Genomic DNA, 23,173 nt, shown 5'->3' on the forward strand with positions numbered 1-23,173 from the left:
CAGGGATAAAGGGGGGCCCTCTGGGGTCCCTGAGGGCCAGTTTAAGAGTTATGAGAGTATTAGATTATTTATTTATGTATTTATTTGTGCATTTCTGCCAGCTCTGTGAAGACCTGTTCACCAAGATCAGTGACAATAATGACAACAACATGTCCTACTCAGTGGAGGTGAGGCCAGTCCCACAGGTTCTGTATTATTTAATGATTTATTAAATGATTGATTGATTGATTATTAATCAATATGCATCTTCAGGTCAGCTACATGGAGATCTACTGTGAGCGTGTGCGAGACCTGCTAAATCCCAAAAACAAAGGAAACCTGCGTGTGCGAGAGCATCCACTCATGGGGCCCTACGTGGAAGATCTGTCCAAGCTGGCGGTCACATCCTACAACGACATCCAGGACCTGATGGACTCTGGAAACAAGGCCAGGCAAGTGGACAGCAGCTGGCGTGTGGCGTGATCTCCATCTGATCTGATGTCGTTGGACTTGTGGACAGTTCCACAGCAGTGGTTCCCAACCCTGGTCCTGGAGAACTCCCTGATCTGCACATTTTAAAGTTTGCCCAGCTCCCAACACACCTGATCCAGCCAATCAGATAATTAACAACTCCCCTGAGTTGAAGGTGACGTGTGGTAGAGCAGGGAACCACTAAAATGTGCAGGACAGGAGGTTCTTCATGAACAGGGTTGAGAACCACTGTTGCAGATCATCATCTAGAACTGACTAGATCATTTTAAAAGATGTTATTGATGTGCATATTAATAATAATTAATAAATAATAATCAACATTCTGTACAATTCTGTACAGCTAATCAGCTCGTTACCAAGGCCTTCCTGGGTCGACGGTGGTTTGTTATAGCTGGAAACTACCAGAATGTAGATAATTGTCTAGACCTGACTGATCATTTGAGATGTTTTTAGATGGTAATGAATGTGTTAATAGACATGATTAGATGCTAAACCAGTGGTTCCCATCCCTGGTCCTGGAGAACACCTCCTGTGGTTCTCCAGGACTGCTCCACACCAAAAGTTAGTCTACATAGTTCTAGATAGTTCTGCATGCAGTGATATTATTATAGGTTCGCTTGACCTGGTCATGTTTTGGCTTAGATTAGATGTCAGTGTGGTCACCCTCAGTTTAACACCCTGTATGAGCCAAACCTCTGATCTCACAGAACCGTGGCGGCTACCAACATGAACGAGACCAGCAGTCGCTCCCACGCTGTTTTCAACATCATCTTCACACAGAAGCGACACGACAGTGACACGGACAACACCTCTGAGAAGGTACGTCCTACTAGTGACCTCTGAGAAGGTACAACAGTGTCAAATTTACGTTTAAAAGACTTCTATAGAAGCTGAAGTATCAACTGAAGCTTTTTACTCCAGTAAAAGTGTAAAAGTACTGGTTTCAGAACCACTTCAAGTAGAAAAGTAAAAGTAATGGAAGGAAAACAAAGGCCAAAAGCTTAGGCCGCACCACAGGGGTCTATAGTACACTACCCCCCCCCCCCCCCTCCCCAAAACCCCATTCCTCTAAAAGTCATAATGAGGAGAATGATCTATTAAAATGTTGATGTTAAAAATGTTGGGCTGCACTAGGCTCCTGTTTCAGCTGCAGATCTGCCCATTGAAAATGAAGCATTTCAGTAATATCAGCTCTATTAAAGGAGCGTCTCTGTGCTCTACTGAGCATTAACATGAGCTTCATGGAGGAGAATATGAGGAGTCGTTGTCTAGAAGTTTTGTAAAGCTGCAGAAAGTCAGACTTCAGAGGCGTGTGATCAATAAGCTTTATTGGAATGTAAATGTGGGGCTCAGTCGGGACGTTTCACTGCAGCTCTCTTGAGTCTCTGCCACGGACACAGTCTTCATACTAGACTACAGACGTCTGCTGTGAGCTGCTGGAGAGTGACGGGACGTGTGCAGGTGTGATGGATCTCTTATAAACCAATAGGGAGTCAGAATAGAGTCTGTTTATACTTCTCATCCAATCAGGATCAGACTCACAGGATTTATCTGGAGAGGGTTTTTATTGATGACGAGCCGGAATGAAAACAAAGGGAAATGAAATAGAAGAACGAGGCTGTTTTTAAAATGTAAGGAGGAGAAAGTTCAGATAATTGGAGGAAAATGAGAGAAGTAGAAGTAAAAAGTCAGTAAAGTTCAGATAACAGACATTTCTACTGAAGTAACCCCTCTGCTGAAGGAGCATATCTCACTGAGGTTCGTGTTGTTCAGGGAAAGATTGCCAGCTGCTCGTTCAGCTGTGTAGGCAGTGTGAGACCCTCTCAGCGCTCTGCTGTGCATTAGAGTAAATCGTTTGGCTGAGATTCAGCCCTCTCCACTCTGATGCAGGTCAGCAAGATCAGCCTGGTGGACTTGGCAGGCAGTGAAAGAGCTGATTCAACTGGAGCCAAAGGAACCAGACTGAAGGTGAGACTCTCGCAGACACTAGTGAGACTAGTGAGTGCTCACTCAGTCAGCATGCCGGCCCAAGGAGCCCCAGGGTGTGTGGAAGTGTTGCTGGTGATGGAGAACCTGGATGTGACTGTGATTCAACATGACTTTGACTCTTTTCTCTTTCTAGGAAGGAGCGAATATTAATAAATCCCTGACCACCCTGGGGAAGGTGATCTCTGCTTTGGCTGAAGTGGTGAGAAATTGGGCTTTTCTGGCTTGAGCTCAGAGTTAAGCTGTCAGGGCCAGTGGTTGATGGTTTAAACTCTACTGTTGTTCATTTCTTTGTAGGACTCTCTACCCAACAAGGTAAGATCCAGCTTCACTTCAGTCTGCAGATGATCTGCCTGCAGCTGAAGGGTTTAAATGATGACCGTGTTTGTCTCTGATAAACAGAACAAAAAGAAGAAGAAGGCGGAGAGCTTCATCCCCTACAGAGACTCCGTTCTCACCTGGCTGCTTAGAGAGAATCTTGGTATGAAACTTTTTCTTCTTCTTCTTCTTCTTCTTATTATTATCTATTATCTTATTATTATAGTTGTTATTGGTATTCTTGTTACTATTATCATTGTATTTATTTATTTTTAATTGTATAATGTTATTATATAGTTGTTGTTATTGTGATAATTCTTTTTATTTTATTTATATTATTACTATTGTTGTTGCTTTTATTATTTCTGTTATTATTATTATTATTGTTTTTTATTATTATAACTTTTGAATTATTTCTGTAGTTATTATTATTATTATTATTATTTAACTTTTAACTTAATGTTATTATTAAATTGTTGTTATCATGATATTTATTTTTTATCATTGTTATATTACTGTTGTTGCTTTTATATTTTTGTAGTTATTATTTCTGTAGTTATTATTATTATTATTATTATTATTATTATTATTACAGTTAGTTATTTTATATTGTTATTATTGTTACTGCTGGTGCTTTTATTATTTACGTAATTATGATGATTTGTGTCATTGTTAATATTGTCATTCTTATTATTAATATTTGTATTAATAATTTTAGTTTGTTATTATTATATTGTGGTTGTGATTATTATTTTATTGTTATTATTACTATTGTTGGTGCTTTTATTATTTTTTATTGTGTATTTATTATTATTATTATTATTATTATTGATATTGATATTATTGTGACCTCTTAGAATTAGTCTGCTATTAACAGCCCTAAAGTTTCCAGATCAATTCCAGGTTCAAATCTTTTTGTTCTAAAGGAGCCAAGACGTCTCATAAGGTGTAATAAGCTGCAAATAACCATATTAAGACCTCCACAATTATTTACAGCCTATAATAATCAATATGTGACTCATTTCTCAGTGATTAATCTAAACAAATGAATTTAAAGGCATGTCTAATGATGTCTGTCTGGCTGACGGTCAAACCCAGTCTATAAATAATCATATATGAGTTTATTATTGAATTATAAAACTTAGCTCTGTGTTTCTGCATTTGATTAGGTGGAAACTCGCGTACTGCCATGGTAGCAGCTCTGAGCCCCGCAGATATCAACTATGATGAGACCCTCAGCACCCTCAGGTAAACCTGGAGAAACTAATACTCCCATTAAACATCTCTCTTGTCTTCAGTAAAATCTTAATAATGTTTATTTTATCCACATTTTTCAGACATGCTTCGTGTAGCATCTGGTTAAAAAAATAAATTCTAAAAAAGCAATTTTATACCAATAAATGTAACACTTTAGCCATACGAACCCCGGCTAGTGCGCCCCCTAGTGGTTGGAAATTTAGTCTAGCTGCATCTGTAACTCCGTTTTTTCACTCGCTTTTTCCGTTTTTTACGTAGCGGTGGGCGGCGACCTTTTTCAAAATGATGGCCATGGCACACATGACACAGAAAAGCACACATCTGATTGGCTCCATTCTACCCTGTCCACTCTTCACTTAGCCCCGCCTCCACATGCTTATCCGCATTCCCCTCATGCCCCCTCAGTTTTCAGACGTGCAGGTGTTGAGGGTGGATGTACTCTTTAAATGGGTCATTCAGTCAAATATGCTCATTGTGTTTGAATCTGGTTATTAAAACAGTCCAGTCCAATAAATAAAAGTGAGGGACACCAATTAGCATTAGCATTATAGCAGTGACATGGTGATTGGTGGCTACTAGCTTCATAATTCGGAAGTAGCCACAATAGAATGTTTGACCACTCCACCCCATTTTATATTGATTGGCGACGGTCAAAAGCCGATCTGCACCGAGAGCCCTTCCAGCTTCAAGTACGGCTCGGTTGACCCGCCATCCTTTAAGATCCACAGAAGACGAGCGTCCAGACTTTTTGCTGTCCTGCACTGAAGTGGTGGAACGAACTTCCCCTGGGTGTCTGAACAGCAGAGTCCAACACTCGCTGTCCTCAAACCCAGACTGAAAAACTCCAAATTGACTAAAGTCATTCTGCATTGTCTGCCGTTGAACGTTAAGGGTTAAAGGTCTTTTCCTTTTCATTGGACAGCGATGATATGCTGCCACAGCTGTTGAGAGACACTGTGTAATTATAAGAATACAAATAAAAGTTAATAAACAAGTAACTGCACTACTGTAAGCTGTCTGTGTCAGAGATCCAGTCCAGTCAAGAGGCGGTTATTGTCATTCCATCTGAGCAAAAGATGTGGAGCCAAATGACGTTCCTCTGGGGCCTCCATGGTGCGACGTGGAACAGAAACAATACAGTGCAGATACATAAAGTGCAAACGTTGATCAGAACAATACCATAAATACACAGAGGAGAAGGTGCAGAGGTGTGTAACGTGCTATTACATATACTAGGTAGCAGAGGACAGTTCTTATATATACAGTATCTAGCAGCAGTAACCTGATAGGTGTGCAAGTGGGCATATGGTGGGAGCATCAATAGAGATGTGTGTGTGAGTGTGTGAGTGTGTAATATGTGTGTGAGTGTCTGAAAGTTGAGCAGGGGGTCTCAGATTCAGTCCCTGTGTGTTGAGGAGTCTGATGGCTTGAGGGTAGAAGCTGTTGCAGAGTCTGGCAGCGATGGCTCGGCTGCTCCGGTACCTTCTGCCAGACGGCAGCAGTGATAAGAGTCTGTGTGAGGGGTGGGTGGGTGGGATTGTCACGATGTTTGTGGCTTTACGAGAGAGACCCTGATGATCTTCTCAGCCGTCCTCACTCACTATGCGGTCAGAGGCACTGCAATTCCCAAACCAAGCAGGACTGATCAGGCTATTCTTTTAAATCATGGGGGCCTACCTCCCCAAAGCTGATCCCTGCCTGATTTCCGTAACCTCTGCTGACCTGTACCAGGTGTATCAGTTGTTAAACCTCTGAGAATTAAGCAGGATTAAGAAGCACTAAAATGATTCGAAGGATGTTAGTCACCCTGCTGTGTTCCGGCCCTTCCTCAGGTACGCAGACCGAGCCAAACAAATCCGCTGCAATGCCGTCATCAATGAAGACCCCAATAACCGGCTGGTGCGCGAGCTGAAGGAAGAAGTGGCCAGGCTGAAGGACCTCCTCTATGCCCAGGGTCTTGGAGACATCATTGAAAGTGAGTGAGCAGCATTTTTGACCCCCTACAGCAGTGCCCATAAGCTCCAACTTATCGTTCAGTCATCAAGCCCCTTAGGAGCTAAATCACTTTGACGGCTCAGGGGATAGTGAACACTGTATAGGCCTTTGGCTTTCCTGCTCGCCTTACAGAGCAGGCCCAGCCATCACAGAGGTCTTCTCTTCTACTAACGTTTTTGTGATGGTTGTTTCTGTCCCTGAATTTCTAAGTGAGAGTTAAGAAAAATAAAATACGCAGTTTCACCTCAGCCCATATATAGTTGATCAGCCAAGATGTGATGTCCTAAATTTACTGTTTTTAGTTTTGTAAACCCTGAAACTGTTACATCACAGTCTTCACTCGTTACATTTACACTCCCAACATTTACATAAACCCCGCCCACTAGTAAAGGGTTTTGAAGCTAATCACAACGACTACTTCTGGAGAATATGGAAGTGAGGCACGAAATCGATGCTGAGGGTATCCTCAGGGGAAGAGATGCAAACCCATGCACACGATTGGCGGAGGAGTGAAGCTAGCAGGTGCTACGTAGTTCTAGGCTGAAAGCTAATCCCACCAGACCTTACTACAATCTTATTAGCTAGCTAACTTGACATCTGCCGACTGGGCACTGAGAGGACAGCAGCGCTATCTGGCAGGAATAAAGTTGACGACCACCCCAATGTCTCATGCTTGTTATTTATACAGCAAACAACTAATTTAATACTCATTACATGCACTTTAATGGCAAAAATGCACTGTGGGGTTTAGGGGGTTAGATTTTAACAGTGCTGATGCTGGTCTAACAACCTCCCTGTCGACACTAGGATGCAAACACGGCCCTAAAATTCTCAACTGAGCATGCCAGCCCAGCAGGGGGTGCTAACACATCTCAAAGTTTAAAGTCAATGATTTTCTCAGTGTTCAAGAAAGTTTTGGAGACCTGTGGTTTGAATACACAGAAAAAAACCCCTGTTAAAGAAAATGTGCTTTGGGAAATGTGTATTTAGGTCTGTTCTGGCCGTTACACTGCTTCTTAATGAATTTTACATCCAACTTTTTGCTGGGCTGGAAAGCTAACTGAAGCCTTTTAGGGACGTGATTGTGTGGCCGTGTGGACAAAGATATTTTACCCCTTCTATATATGTGTGGGCGGAGCCTAAGTCATCACACACTTGCCTGCACTCTCTTAAGTTGTTTCTGACCTTGTTTGACAGTGTTTTCTGTAAAATGGCAGAAAACTGTAGTAGATATTAATCGAAATTGTCCTTTTCCCTAAATGTCACACACTAAACCTCTCTCGGCTGACTGACTACAGGGGTAATGCTAAAGCTAAGCCTAAAGCTGCCAATCTGTGATATGTCTTTTCTCCTCTCTCTCTTTCTCTCTATCTCTCAGCATATCGAGCTACTGGTCCTGGAATACCTGCTTTGAAATGTGTGTATTTTTCGGCACCCCAGTGCTTTGCAGCTTATTAAGGCTGAAGCAGACTACTCTGGACCACCACAGTCCATATGCACATTCCCAAAGTGACCAGATCTAGCAACATGTGTCCTTGTAGTGGCTGTTTATTGCTAGCTGTGGTGCTCCAGAGTGTTTCTGCTGAATGCAGATGCTTTGGATTCATTCTAATGTAGGAATGTGAGGCCGATTAGCACTCCTGGCTTGACCCTTTGCCTTGTTGCTCCAGCAGCCTCATGGACAGCACGTCTCTATGCTCATGGCCCAGGCATGGTTACGATGCTGAAATGAATTTGAGGCAGTATAGAGTGATGATCCTTTGAAAGGAGCACTGTTATGTGTCCTGATTCAGATACAAGAGATTAACTCCAAAAAAGTGAAGCCCTGGTTGCTCACTGGCTAATCGAGAGCCCTCAAATTTATGCCCATTGATCTGCTCCATTCTGCTTTGAGGCTTAGATTGTGAAGCCTTGTTTCTCATGCTTTCTACTCTTCTTCCCTTGCTCCCTGTTCCTTTTCCGTTTCTCTAACTTCCACATCTACCCACAATTCTCCGGCCTTGTGCTCCCGTTCTCTTTTCGTTCCGAAATGTCCTGGCCAGGTTTGTCCAATTACAAGACTAATGTCAATAGTCTCCAGGCTGTCAGTCAAAGGGGTGATCTCTCCACAGTGACCAATGCCATGACGGGGATGAGTCCGTCCCCATCTCTCTCCGCTCTGTCCAGCCGGGCCGGCTCCATCAACAGCCTGCACGACCGCATCATGTTCAGCCCCGGCAGTGAGGAGGCCATTGAGAGGCTGAAGGTAATAGGAAGGCAGAGTGGATGGATGGATGGATGGATGGTACAGATAAGCCAATGGGTGGATATACAGATTGATGGATAGGCTGATGGATAGGCTGATGGATAGGCTGATGGATGGATGGATGGATGGATGGATGGATGGATGGATAGGTAGGCCAATGGATGGATGCATGGAAGAATGGATAGATAGACTTATGGATGATTGATAGGCTGATGGATGAATGGTCTGAGAGGCTTATGGATGGATGCATGGATATATGAATGACTGATGGATGGATGGATAAATAGTATATAGATAGGCTGATGCATGGATGGATAGACTGGGTGAATGGATGAATAGGCCAATGGATGGATGGATGGATGGATGGGTAGATGTATGGATAGGCTGATGCATGGATGGATGGATAGATAGGCTGATGGATGGATGGATAGATGGATGGATGGATGGGTAGATGTATGGATAGGCTGATCCATTGATGGATGAATAGATAGGCTGATGGATGGATGGATAGATGGATGGATGGATAGATGGATGGTTTGATGTATAGATAGGATGATGCATGGATGGATAGACTGGGTAAATGGATGAATAGGCCAATTGATGGATGGATGGATGGATGGATGGATGGGTAGATGGATGGATGGATGGATGGATGGGTAGATGTATGGATGTGCTGATGCAAGAATGGATGGATAGATAGGCAGATGGGTGGATGTATGGATAGGTGGATGGATAGGCTGATGCATGGATGGATGAATGGATGTATGGGTAGCTGTATGGATGGATGGATAGATAGGCTGATGCAATAGATGGATGGACAGATAGGCTGATGGATGGATAGATGGATGGATGGGTGGATGGATGAATGGATAGATGGATGGATGGATGGGTAGATGGATGGATAGGCTGATCCATGGATGGATGGATAGATAGGCCGATGGGTGGATGTATGGAAAGGTGGATGGATAGGCTGATGCATGGATGGATGAATGGATGGATGGGTAGATGGATGGATAAGCTGATCCATGGATGGATGGATAGATAGGCCGATGGGTGGATGTATGGATCGATGGATAGATAGGCTGATGCATGGATGGATGGACAGATAGGCTGATGGGTAAATGTTTGAATAGGTGGATGGATGGATGGATGGATGGGTAGATGTATGGATAGGCTAATGCATGAAAATAGGCTGATGGGTGAATATAAGGATAGGTGGATGGATGGATGGACGGATGGATGGGTTGGTGTATAGATAGGCTGATGCATTGACAGATAAATAGATGGATGAATGTATGGATAAGTGGATGAATGGATGGATGGATGGATGGATGGATTGGTTGATGCATGGACAGATGGATAGATAGACCGATGGGTGGATAGATGGATGGATGGACGGATGGATGGGTAGATGTATGGATAGGCTGATACATGGATGGATGGATAGATGGATGGATGGATGGATGGAAAAATGGGTAGGTGGATGAATAGATATGCCAATTGATGGATGCATGGATAGATGGATGGATAGGCTGATGCATGGACGGATGGGTAGATTGGCCGATGGGTGGATGTATGGATAGGTGGATGGATAGATGGAAAGATAAAGTGGATGGATGAAAGAACAAACTGGTCTTTATCAGAAATATTGGTACTTAACTATTATTATAAGATGATCTGTTGATTGTCACTTTTCCTGTCATTAGGAAACAGAGAAGATCATCGCAGAGCTCAATGAGACCTGGGAGGAGAAGCTGCGGCGCACAGAGGCCATCAGGATGGAGAGGTCAGACAGCCTTGAGTGTTTCAGTTTTCAGAAACTCCATTCATTCATTCTTCCACAGTACAGTCTGCAGCTATGCGTGAAATACAGTACTCCTGACTGCTGTTCTCTACAGGGAGGCTCTTCTGGCTGAAATGGGAGTGGCCATGAGGGAAGATGGAGGCACAGTTGGAGTGTTTTCTCCTAAAAAGGTAAGCGGTGCATGAAGAGCACTGATTATATGCCATAAAGGACAGATAACTACAAACTATGTTTGTTTATGTTTCAGACACCTCATCTGGTCAACCTGAATGAAGATCCCCTGATGTCAGAGTGTTTACTCTACTACATTAAAGATGGAATCACCAAGTAAGAATTTTTATTCAGTTTAGTTCCATTTCCATTAACAGCTGGTAAGAAGATCCCTCTCTGGAGATAGGAGGTTTCCTTTAACAGTGCCGATTAATCAGAATTTCAGTTTGTGTGATTCTGGATCTCTCTCTCTCTCTTTCTTCAGAGTTGGTCGTGAAGGTGCCAGCTGTAGGCAGGACATTGTCCTGAGCGGTCACTTCATCAAGGAAGAGCACTGCATCTTCACCAGTAGCACCAATGCATCCGGAGAGGGAGTGGTGGTCCTGGAGCCTTGCAAGGATGCAGAGACTTATGTGAACGGCAAGAGAATGACCGAGCCCACTGTGCTCAGATCAGGTGTGTCTACAGCGTCTGTGTTAATGTCTAGTCTAGTCCTGGGGTTTAATGACTTGGCAGATTGATCCTAGCTCAGCTTAAATCAGCCTGATTCAGGTCAACCACACCTAACTAAAAATCTTGGATCCCACAAATGGTTTTTCCATGTATCCCTCTCAGGAAACCGCATCATCATGGGGAAGAGCCACGTGTTCCGCTTTAATGACCCAGAGCAGGCCAGACAGGAGCGGGAGCGGACGCCCTGTGCCGAGACGCCTGTGGAGCCTGTGGACTGGGCCTTCGCCCAGAGAGAGCTGCTGGAGAAACAGGGCATAGACATGAAACAAGAGATGGAGCAGAGGTACGGAGCTTTTCAGCTGATTAGCTGGTACTAAGGTTAAGTCAACACAGGGTCAAAAATATCCACACACACCTGATATTTGGTGTAATGAGTCCTTGGACCGGCTGGACTGTAGACAGTGACACTGGTGTTCCAGCAGCTTCCAGTTCATGGCAGGCATTTTCTTTGCTGGTTTTTGGGGAGTTCCTGACCATCCAAACCAGTTTCCTCTCAGCTGGGGGTGACAGGTTGGGTCTTCTTCCAGACCTTGGTAAAGTGGCTACACCTCCTAATAACTGGTACTTGTGTAAGTTGTTTGAACTGATGGCTCTAAAAGACGTTCCTGACTCATCGTTCTCAGATCTGCTTTGAGATATCAGCTGTAGTCCATCATGATCACTAGCAGGAATTTGAGAGCCTTTGGCTTTGGCAAGTTAAAAGACATTTTGGGACCCATTTGAGTACATTTTGGGACTTAGCACCACTGAATTAATTACCTAAGTGAGTGTGTGTATAATGTGTTGACCCTGTGTTGATTTTGGGAAACCGAAAGTGAGTGAGTGTATGTAAACTTCCAAACCACAGCTGTAAATGTCTTATTTGCAGATTGCAGGAGCTTGAGGATCAGTATCGCAGGGAAAGAGAAGAAGCGAGCAACCTTCTTGAGCAGCAAAGACTGGTAATATGGCCGGCCCCTTAACAGCCACAGAGACTATAGAAGTGAAACTTGTTAAAAACGCAAAATTGTGACTGAGCCTTTAACTTTCAGGATTACGAGAGCAAACTGGAGGCTCTTCAGAGGCAGGTCAATTCCCGATATTACCCAGAAACCACAGAGGAGGAAGAGGAACCGGAGGAGGAAGGTGAGGAATAATGCCAGCTTACCTCCTAATAATGGCATTTATAACACTATAACACCACAAAGGGTGTCCACAAACTTTTGGACATTTAGTGAACACTCTGATGAATGCTTTCAGCTCCAGCTTCCCATTGCTGACACAAATGTGCAAATGTACACACGCATGCACTTGTCTGGTCCCTGTAGAGAAGTACTGCCGATAGAATAGGGCTATTGGTGTGCCTATTGAACCTATTGGCCACATGCTGCCTAATGCCAGGCGTGGGCTAGAGGGGTATAAAGCCCCTCTGAAGCAGTGGAAGAACTGTGTTCTCTGGAATGATGGTGGTGGTGCTCCATCTGATACTTTTGGGATGAGCTGGGGAGTTGGGGATGATGAGCTGAGCTGGTGATCATCATCCAACATCCTGACCTCACTTATGCTCTTGTGGTTGAATGCAATCAAATTCTCACAACAATGATCTTCCAAAACCTAGCATAAAGTCTTCTTTGGACAGTAGAGATAGTTAAACTCTTTATAATATCTTTGATTTCAGAAGAAACAATGAATATGCAGGTGTCCCAATACTTTTGTCCATGTCACCGGTCATCACCATGTAAACACTGTGTTTGTGTCTTTGTCAGTGGCATGGACGAAGCGTGAGACTGAGCTGGCACTCTGGGCTTTCCGTAAATGGCGCTTCTACCAGTTCACCTCCCTCCGAGACCTGCTCTGGGGGAATGCCATCTTCCTCAAAGAGGCCAATGCCATCAGTGTGGAGCTGAAGAAGAAGGTGGGTGGCTGACCATGGACACTTTTAACGGACATGCTTTAGCTTCACCTCTAGTATAACAGTATTGCCCCACTGCTGTTTTGGTAATAACTAATGGTGGGTTGTTGGTTCTCCCTCCAGGTTCAGTTCCAGTTTGTGTTGCTGACGGACACACTCTACTCTCCACTCCCTCCTGACCTCCTGCCCCCCAGTGTAGCGAAAGACCGAGAGAAAAGACCCTTCCCTCGCACTATTGTAGCCGTGGAGGTCCAGGATCAGAAGAATGGGGCCACACACTACTGGACTTTAGAGAAGCTGAGGTATGATCAAATATTTGTTTTGCATTTTGAGGCGGGACCACCCAATTTACAGCCTCTCACTGAGGGTGAAGGGCCTTGCTCAAGTCCAAACAGTGGCAGCTTGCCGAACCCGGGTATCGAACCCACAACCCTGTCATCAACAGCCCGGAGCTCTAACCATTAAGCCACCACTGCCCCTAATGATTAATGATTTGACAACACCCTAGCAACCACTAAGTGTACTATATGAACTGAATAGCAAATACCTGGCATCGCCCCTTGTAACAACTAAGCAACACCATGACAACCACCAGGGATACCATAGCACACTAGCAACACCATACAACAACAACTTAGCAATCATCTGGTATACCACAATCACCGCCATAGCAACCACCTAGGAACACCATAGCAACCACCAAGTGTACTAAATGAACTGAATGGCAAATACCTGGCATCGCCCTTGCAACAACTAAGCAACACCATTGACAACCACATAGCAACACCATGACAACCACCAGGGATACCATAGCATTTGTGTATGATGGAGATGTAATTTTTGCCTCCGCCTTTAATCAGTGCAGTGAACACACACACACACACACACACACACACACACAGATCGGTGAGCATGGAGGGTTAAGGGCCATGCTCAAGGTCCCAAAAGTGGTCAGCCTACCAAGCCCAGATATCAAACCACTGAGCCCAACTGCCCCCATAGCAGCTACCCTTGGCCACTGGCATGGCAGCCACATGCAGCAACTACCGGGAATACTGTAGCGATCGCATAGCAACAACCTAGCAATCATCTGGTATACCACAATCCCCATCATAGCAACCACCTAGCAACACCATAACAACCACCAAGTGTACTAAATGAACTGAATAGCAAATATCTGGCATCGCCCTTGCAACAACTAAGCAACACCATAGACAACCACATAGCAATACCATGACAACCACCAGGGATACCATAGCACCCTAGCAACACCATAGACAGACAATTTGTGTCTGACAGAGATGTAACTTTTTGCCTCCTTTAATCAGTGCAGTGAACACACACACACACACACATGCATGGAACAGTGAGCATGGAGGGTTAAGGGCCTGTTCAAGGGCCCAACATTGGTCAGCCTACCAAGCCCAGATATCGAACCCACAACCCTGTCATCAGTAGCCTGGTGCTCTAACCACTGAGCCCCCGCTACCCCCATAGCAGCTACCCTTGGCCACTGGCATGGCATCCACCTGCAGCAACTACCAGGAATACTGTAGCGACTGCAACAAGTAGCAACAACCTAGCAACCATCTGGTATGCCACAATCACCATCATGGCAACCACCAGGGACACCATAGCAACCTAGCAACACCATAGACAAGACATATTTACAGTTTGTGTCAGACACAGATGCCTCTGCCTTTAACCCATCCATGCAGTGAACGCACACACACACACACACACACTAGTGAGCAAACACACACAGTGACAGTGAATAGTGAGCCTGGGGGGTTGCTTAAGGGCCTGACAGTGGTCAGCCTACCGAGTCCAGGTAATCAGTAGCCCGGTACTCTAACCGTTGAGCCCCACTACCCCTATAGCAGCTACCCTTGGCCACTGGCATGGCAGCCACCTGCAGCAACTACCAGAAATACTGTAGCAACTGCATAGCAACAACCACCTGATATACCACAATCACCGTTATAGCAACCACCACAGCATCCACTGTTTTTTTTTTGAGGTTTCAACCTAGTGACCACATAGCGAATGCCTGGCAATTGCCTGGACGTAGGAACCATGATGTGCGTAGGAACTTCAGATGCTGCAGGTTCTACTCCTCACTATTTACAGACTAAACAACACTGAATAATTTGCATAACAGGGTGGTAACAAAGTGTTTATTGTGCATTATTACAAATAATCATTAAATTATTATTGATTGATATTCATACAAGGGGTTCTAATTATTCCCTAATAAAGGTCATTTAACATGTAAATCATGTGCTGGTATTGACCATGCTTGTCTCTCTGCAGACAGAGGCTGGACCTGATGAGAGAAATGTACGATCGGGCAGCTGAAGTCCCCAGCTCCGCCATGGAGGACTGTGACCACGCTCTGACCGGTGGCGACCCATTCTATGATCGATTCCCCTGGTTCCGTCTCGTAGGCAGGTCAGTACCCGACCGTAGTGTGGGTGTGTATATGTGTGTCTATGAGCGTGTATGTATGTGTGTGTGTGTGTATGTATGTGTGTGTGTGTGGCATGCACCTCACTGCTTTGAGATGCAGCAGCTGAGCTTCTGCCTTTACTCACACCTTGTAACTCCACACTGTGTTCAGTACATGTGAGTCTGAATGAGGAATTAGGGTACGCAGTCCTCAACTCCGCTAAGGTCTTACATCACCGGGAGCAGTGTGTGTGTCAGTGTGTGTCAGTGTGTGTGTGTACATATGAAAGTGTCTGAATATGATATTATTCGACAGTATTCAGCCCCCATTGCAAATTAGCTTTATTAAAATTTGCAAACTTTTAGCTGTTTGCGATAAACCAATCAAACCAGACTAATTTAAATATCTTAACCGTCTCTTTTAATGACGACTGCAGTCTCCGAATTATCCAGCCCCTTCACCATAAGCATCTTTAGTGCTTAGTAGAGCCCCCTTCTGCTATTCTGACAGCTACGTCAGATGCGATAAGTCAGGTGACTGTGACCGCCACTCCAGAATCTTCCAGGACTTCTTCTGAAGTCAAGCCTTGGTGGACTTTGAGGTATGCTGGCGATCACTGTCCTGTTGGAAGGTCCAGTGACATCCAAGCTTCAGCTTCCTCACAGAAGGCCTGATGCTTTCTCCTAGGATTTCCTGAAATTTGATTGAGTCTTGCCTGTACTCCACAAGCTGCAGGTTTCCAGGGCCAGAGGAAGCAAAGCAGCCACATAGCATCACCGAGCCACCACCATGCTTCACTGTAGGCAGGGTGTTCTTTTCAGCGTAGACTTCAGTTTTCCTCCTCCAGAGATACCACGCTCATCCACAGGCCCGAAAAGGTCCAGTTCTGTTCATCGCTCCACAGAACAGAATCCCAAAGCTCGAACTTTTCGTGACTTTGTAACAAAACAAGAACACACAGTGTCATTGACGCAAAGCACCAAAAGCTAGTCTGGTACTAATATCGCCCCCTTGTGGAGACTCTACACCCTCCTAAATGTAAATGTGGAGATCCACGAGATGCTTCACATCTAAACCTTCATCAGACAAAGAGGCAGGCCGACTAGGCAGGTGTGTGTGTGTGATTAAATAAATAAGACACTGTGTAAGTGTTTGTGTGTCTGACTGAGTATGTATGTGTGTGTGATTGAGCATGAGTGTGTACACTACCATTCAGAAGTTTGGAAATGAGTGTTTTGTTAATTATTGGTCTTTTATACTTAGATTTTCAGATAGATAGGTTTTCATAGAAATGGACGATTTATTTTAGATATATTTATTAATTAACTATAATATCTTATTTTAAAAGTATTTTTTAAATTTACTTTACTATTTAATGTATAATAAATAATAAATAATATAATAATAGATTGTTTATGTAAGGTCCCAAACAGGGTCAGATGATTGTAAAGGAGGCTTTACTGGGATTATCACAGTCCAAGTTCGCAATCGATACACAGTCCAAGGTCAAGGCCAAAAGACAGATGAAAGGCAAAAGCACAAACATCACACAGAGCAATGAATCCAAAAAGGGTCGAGGCAAAAAACGGAATCCACAGTACAGGTAAAGGGTCGTAAGCAGGAAACCAAAACACAGGCAAAGATCCAGAGGGGAACGGCAACGTAGAAAAATGCGGAAAATGGTCAATACACAGTCAGTAGATCTCCAGAATGGGATACAATACCTCACAAGCTTAAATACTAATCTAAAATAATCACATGATCAAATACACAGGTGCTAGTGCTTAGAATTCCGGAGAGCGAGAATGTGGATAGGACAGTTTAATAATTATAATAATAATAATAATACAAATAATAATAATAATCTTGAATAACTTCTATGATGCAGATTTCAACAGCATAAAATGATACCAGGTGTTTTTAACTTGACTATTTTATTATATTTTAGACATTTTGGAAACAGCGTGGAGAGATCTTATGAAATTTATGCTATAATAATATTCTGCACTTTCCTAAAAATTACACAACATTAATGATCTAATATCACTACATTATCTGCCTCAGTTTCTGTATCACCACAATATCAAATATAGACCCTTCTGAAAAATCCAGCTCAAGACCAGCTTCTGCTGGTAGCTGGTTTCCGATGGTCTAAGCTAGTTATTGAGTCTGATGGACTAGCTGGTCTGTCAGCTTGACCAGCTTGACCAGTTCACAAAAACAATTTAAACATATGTCCAAATATTTCTGGACACCCATTCTAATGAATGCATTCAGCTACTTTAAGTTGCATCCATTGCTGACTCAGATGTGCAAATGCACACACGCACAGCTTGTCTAGTCCCTATAGAGAAATATTGCCAATAGAATAGGACCAGATATGGTGCAGATAAACATGACCCTATTGGCACCATGCTGCCTAATGCCAGGCGTGGGCTACAGAGGGGTATAAAGCCCCCCAGCATTGAGGAGCTGTGGAGCAGTGGAAGAACTGTGTTTTCTGGAATGATGGTGGAGCTCCATCCAGTACTTTTGGGATAAGGTGGGGTGGTGATCATCATCCAACATTCTGACCTTACAGCTTTTGCTGTCACTGATTGCAATCAAATCCTCACAGCAATGCTCCTTCAACGTCTAGTAGAAAGTCTTCTTCTCTGGACAGTAGAGACAGTTACTCCAACAACAGCAGGAGAAACTATTTTAATATCCTTAATTTCAGAAGAAACGATGAAAAAGCAGGTGTCCCAATACTTTTGTCCTTATAGTGTATATCACTACACAGCGATACAGTATGAAATGCCAGGATACAATATGATCTATTGTTAATCAATAATTTTGGATTTTAATGTTATAATAACTTCATTTGTGAAGTTTTATAGAAACATTTATTTCCAAACGTCTGAGCGATGGTTGGTGGACCGCGTGGCTGCGAATGTGGCCGACTGCGTGTGAGAGAGTTGTACTAACCCAGTTCCCGTGTCTCCGGCTGCTCCAGCACCCCCATTCTGAACACGTGCATGAGCGAGCGCATGAGTGACCCCACCCCCTCCCCCACCCTCTCCGACCCCGAGTCTGACATTACCGAGCTCGCAGACGAGCGGCATTATGGGAAAGTGGAGGAGGAGTTGGAGGAGGAGTTGGAGGACCTGGACGCTGAGATCTTTGCAGAGGACGGGGGCTCAGACCCGCGGGAGGGGCCGCAGTGTCCCCAAGCCGGCGAAGGCCAGGATCCCTTTTACGACCGCTGGCCTCTGTTCAGTTTAGTGGGAAGGTTGGTGAGGCTTCAGGAGTTTTGCTGTTGCCAGAGGAAACCAGCTCTTTCACACTGAGGCTATGGTTGAAACCAGAGACGAGGGTCCAGTTCAAGCCGAGGGATGTGTAGCCTGAACCCGTACGTCCAGCTAGTGACCAAGTTAATGACCAGCCTGATCAAGCTGGTCCACCAGTATGGCCTGCTTGCTTGACAACCAGCTTGGTCAAGTTAGCCTTCATACCCCATGCTGGTCAACCAGCTTCATCGGCTGCGTTTTTGTCGGGATGACCTGCTTCTCAGCCACCTTGACCTTCAAAGACCAGCTTAGACCATCTGACAACACATTGTTGGACCTTGTTAGGTGGGGTCTACATGAGCCTCAATGAGCCTTGGGTGCCCATGAGCCTGTTGCCCATGAGCCGGTTCACTGGTTGTCCTTCCTTGGCGTACGCCTTTGGTAGGTGCTGACCACGTCACAAGACCTGCCTGATGTTTTGGTGGAGATGTTCTGACCCAGTCGTTTATCTAGAACCTCACGGTCTGGTTCTTGTCGAAGTGTTCTTACGCTTGTCCCTTTTTCCAGCTTCATCACCTTCTTCATCACCTTCAAAAACTGCCTAATATGTAGATCCACCCCTCGACAGATGGAGCCACTGGAAGCAGATCATCAGTGTTCTTAAAACATTTAGAATAGTCATGGCAGACTGCCTGAACATTTAATGTCCAGCATTTAGCAGAAGATCTTCTCCAGAGCGACTTACAGAAGAGCTTCACTGTTAAAGAACACCCTCAGCTAAAATTCAGAGCTCCTCTAATCTTAGACTCTACTAAACACAAGTCAATATGGAGACCATAATACTCTACTCTACACCCAAGTGCTCTCAGAAGAGGAGGGTCTTCAGTCTGGGTTTGAGGACAGTGAGTGTTGGACTCTGCTGTTCGGACACCCAGGGGAAGTTCGTTCCACCACTTCGGTGCAGGACAGTAAAAAGTCTGGACGCTCGTCTTTCGTGGATCTTAAAGGATGGCGGGTCGAGCCGAGCCGTACTTGAAGCTGGAAGGGCTCTTGGTGCGGATCGGCTTTTGACCATCAGCATCAAGTACGGAGGGGCTGGCTGGTCCAGTCTTGGCTTTGTAGGCAAGAGTCAGGGTCTGAATCTGATGAGCTGGGCAGCAGCAGAGGAGGAGCTGAACATGGCTGAACGTAGAAGTGTTGAGGACGACCCGACCCGTGCCGCTGTGTTCTGGATCAGCTGCAGGGGTCTGATGGTGTGCAGAGGAAGACCACCAGGAAGGGAGCTGCAGTGGTCAAGTCTTGAAGTGACGACAGACTGAACATCTGAGCACCTGGGCGACTTTCTAGAAGGGAAGGGTTTGAATTCCCTGGGTGTTGGAAAGGAGAAATCTGCCTGACCGAGTCAGAACTGCAACCTGACTTGAGAAGGATAACTGATCATCCATGACTACACCAAGACTTTGAGGTTTAAACTTCAGGTTTGTCAGGCTTTGTTTTCTGGCCTTCAGATGTATAATAACGCCAGAGCTCCTCCATGTGAGTCATGTTACCCAGGTAGGAGAATGTAGGAGGTCTTACCCAAGCACTCTTATTGGTGTAGAAGGGTAAATTTGCCCAGTCAGGCAATCCAACCCTTGTCTGTGGTTGTTATCCACCACACCACCCAACTTTTTCCGTTGCATTGAAATGAAGAAATCCAACCGGAATGATTGAGAAGCCGAACCGGCTGATGGATAAGCCGAACCGATTGGTTCGACCTCAAGATGAAAGAGCTGGTTTCGACTGCAGCACTCCCGACCAGGCATGCCAGAGCTACAGTACGATCTATCCCAACATTTATATTTTTTTATTTTTCTTTTGGATTGGCTTCCACACTCTCACTCCCTCACACACATGCTCCACCCCGAGGCCTGTGACGTGTGTTGAGTTTGATTTCACTTTTAAGTTGAGTTGGAGTATGTTAATGTCATTTGGATCTTTTTTTTTTTTATTATCACCTCTTCTTGCTTTCGGGTTTTGCATCTGGTTCCGATTTAAGCCAAATCTGGGCTTTGTTTTGATCACTGTATCATTTCCTTATCTGAGCATGCTGTATTTTTGCGCCTCACCAATCTTGTCTCCGGCTCCTCCCCTCCGGCACCCCTCCCGCCGCTCTTCGACCCGTCCTGCCGTGCCGCCGCGCACTGGCCTTTAGAACCCGGCCACTCTCAGTGTGTGCTGAGGTGTGTGATGATTACACTGCCCGTCAAAAGTTTGGAGTCACTTTGACTGCTCTTGGACTATTCAGCTTTGAGTAAAGTCAGTCAAGCTTTGGTGATGACAGAGCAGCTGTGTGGGAAGGGGTAGCGCATTCAGACTGGTGCCTTAGTGGTGAAAGTGCCGGGTTGTTGATCGCAGGGTTAACCTTCAACCCTCCAGGGGGTGCTGTAGAATAGCTGACCCTGTGCTCTGACCCCTGGCTTTCTGAAGCTGGACTATGCAAACTGATGAGTTTCTCGGTACTGTACGAATATGCCAGTGTGAGGAAATGAAGGTACTTGTTCATGTTCATCAAAGGTTTACGTTTTTAGTATTATTTTTTATTTTTAAACTAAACATTTCAAGCTGGCCTGATTGTGGTTTAAAGAACTTCTAGAAGGGTTGTGGTGATGAGTGCCATCCAGAGAGACAAGCCGTAACTGCATTTTTACAGGTAAAAACTCAAAGTTCAATTTTTTTAGTAGATTTATAATTTAAAAAAAAATTACTAGAGATTAACTATGACATTTTTTACTAGTAATATCAGATCTACAGATCTGTAAACTCACATTCCCAGGATGACCTGGGGCAAAGCCAGGGAATTTAGGCCCAATTAAAAGATACTAAACTGGGCCTCATAACTCTAACATTACAATTCTACCAAATTACTTTCATTAATACATTTTTTGGACCTCTATCAGTCACAACTACCCCCCCAATACACTCTAGAAAATGCTACAAAAGGTTCTTTGAGCATTTGAGCGATTTTGTTTTTGGATCGTTTAAAGGTTCCTCTGAGGTTCCTCTGAGGTTCTTAATGGAGCCAAAAGTGTTTTTTTTTCTATGGCATTACTCAAAGAAACAATTATTTATTATTTATTAATTATAACTTTTATTTTTATGAGTGTTTTAGTGTTTTAATGTATATAAATGTTTTAGTGTTATAGTGAATATAATATTTAGTGTAATGCTTTCTAGTCACGTCACTTTCTCTTGTCTATAATTACAGTTTTCCCAGTAAAACCTCTGTACAGTTATTTAAATCAAATCAAATCAAAATCAAATCAAATTTTATTTGTCACATACATAGTAATACACAGTATAACTTGCAGTGAAATGCTTTTTTGACAGTCTGCCCACATCAAAGCTATACAATAAAGATCTAAATTGAAACTTAACTAAACCTTAACTTAATGAAGTAAAGTGCAAAAGTGCAAAAGAAAAATTAAATAAAAAAATAAAAATAGAATAAGTTACATTTAAGTTAAAAAATAAAATAAAAAAATATGAAAATATAGAAATATAGAATATAAGCAAAAAAAATAAAAATACAAATATATATACACAGATGAAATAGTGCGTGTCTGTGTGTGTGTATATATATATATATATATATATATATATGTATACATATGTACATATTTATCTGTATGTGAGTGTATGTGTGAGTTAAAAAGAAATATTTTCATTATTGTCCGTAGTGTGTTTTCCGCGAGCCATGGTTGTGTATTGTAGTGAGTGAGGGTCCAGAGCTCTGTACTGTACTACTAACTAGTCAAAATTCTAGTTTTAGATATTAATGATATTATTATAAAAAAAACATTAAACACTGAATTAAAATATCTGAAATTGATATTTTAGAGATGAAAAACTGCACATATGTTAAATGCACGATCAAAACTAAGATATTAGAGATCAGGATTCATTTACAGACGTGTGGACCTGGACTGTTTCTGGTCAGTATTGCAGTGGAGAGATCTGGAGTTGCAACCTTTTCTACTGAAACTTGAGTTACTGCTTGTCTCGCTGGTGGCATTTAGGCTGAAATGCCTTGCTATAAAAATTCCCGACATTCCCAACATAGATCTACTATCAAATGTTTAGTTTTACAGTTGTTTTGGACTGAAAAGTGGAAAGATTTTGAAATGCTGTGGTTTAACAAACCAAGAAAGTACAATTTGGATGTCCCCAAACTTTTGACAGGCAGTGTATATACATACATACATATATATATTTATTGTTACTTCAGACCAAAAGAAGAATAAATATATACAAATATACATCAAGTCACAGTAATGCAAAAACCTTGTATCTCCATTTTCCCCATTTTTCACTTAATGTTGTTCTTTATCCATGTTCATGATGAACGGACCAATAGAAATGCTCCAAAATGACCTGGAATTAAATATTTTTTTATTTATATTGACTTCCATTGAAAGTTAACAAAGTTTTTTTCCTTTGGAGATGCAAGGTTTTTGATCTGTAGGAGCTGTAGATTGACTCAGTGGCTGTAAGCTTTCTAAATGTCCTTCCTGAATAACAAGCATAGCCGCGATGTCTGTGAGAGGAGTCCAGCCTCTAATTCCCTGCATGTTGAAACCCTTCACCAGCCCTACACACAGACCCTGCACACTGCCCCCTCCTCTCCCGGGGCCTTTTCTGTGGGGGGTAGGGGTCTCCCCAGGGTTTGAGAGATGAGCAGCAGTTGTAAATGGGCACTATTTTTAGTTGGCTTTCGCTGGAGCAG

The 23,173-nt window shown here is 43.6% G+C and overlaps 1 protein-coding gene across 7 annotated transcripts in view; it reads left to right on the plus strand.

The window, feature by feature from the left end:
• The window catches only part of kif1ab (kinesin family member 1Ab), a 58,190-nt gene that overhangs the window by 13,911 nt on the left and 21,106 nt on the right, over positions 1-23,173 (plus strand). For 2 of the 7 annotated variants that reach the window (XM_072691345.1, XM_072691340.1), the window contains exons 5-25: positions 102-167; positions 253-431; positions 1,179-1,290; positions 2,362-2,439; positions 2,594-2,659; positions 2,755-2,772; positions 2,860-2,938; positions 3,945-4,023; positions 5,865-6,007; positions 8,139-8,272; positions 9,979-10,058; positions 10,171-10,246; positions 10,324-10,403; positions 10,552-10,742; positions 10,902-11,082; positions 11,668-11,740; positions 11,831-11,924; positions 12,545-12,693; positions 12,814-12,992; positions 15,004-15,141; positions 18,135-18,410. In XM_072691345.1, the coding sequence (XP_072547446.1) occupies positions 102-167; positions 253-431; positions 1,179-1,290; positions 2,362-2,439; positions 2,594-2,659; positions 2,755-2,772; positions 2,860-2,938; positions 3,945-4,023; positions 5,865-6,007; positions 8,139-8,272; positions 9,979-10,058; positions 10,171-10,246; positions 10,324-10,403; positions 10,552-10,742; positions 10,902-11,082; positions 11,668-11,740; positions 11,831-11,924; positions 12,545-12,693; positions 12,814-12,992; positions 15,004-15,141; positions 18,135-18,410 (2,471 nt within the window). Of the gene's footprint in view, positions 1-101; positions 168-252; positions 432-1,178; positions 1,291-2,361; positions 2,440-2,593; positions 2,660-2,754; positions 2,773-2,859; positions 2,939-3,944; positions 4,024-5,864; positions 6,008-7,405; positions 7,445-8,138; positions 8,273-9,978; positions 10,059-10,170; positions 10,247-10,323; positions 10,404-10,551; positions 10,743-10,901; positions 11,083-11,667; positions 11,741-11,830; positions 11,925-12,544; positions 12,694-12,813; positions 12,993-15,003; positions 15,142-18,134; positions 18,411-23,173 lie in introns of all 7 variants that reach the window. The other 5 variants (XM_072691342.1, XM_072691341.1, XM_072691343.1 and 2 more) reach the window with 3 other exon arrangements.

The sequence above is a fragment of the Salminus brasiliensis genome, chromosome 11 (genome assembly GCF_030463535.1).
Source record: "Salminus brasiliensis chromosome 11, fSalBra1.hap2, whole genome shotgun sequence".
NCBI lineage: Eukaryota > Metazoa > Chordata > Actinopteri > Characiformes > Bryconidae > Salminus > Salminus brasiliensis.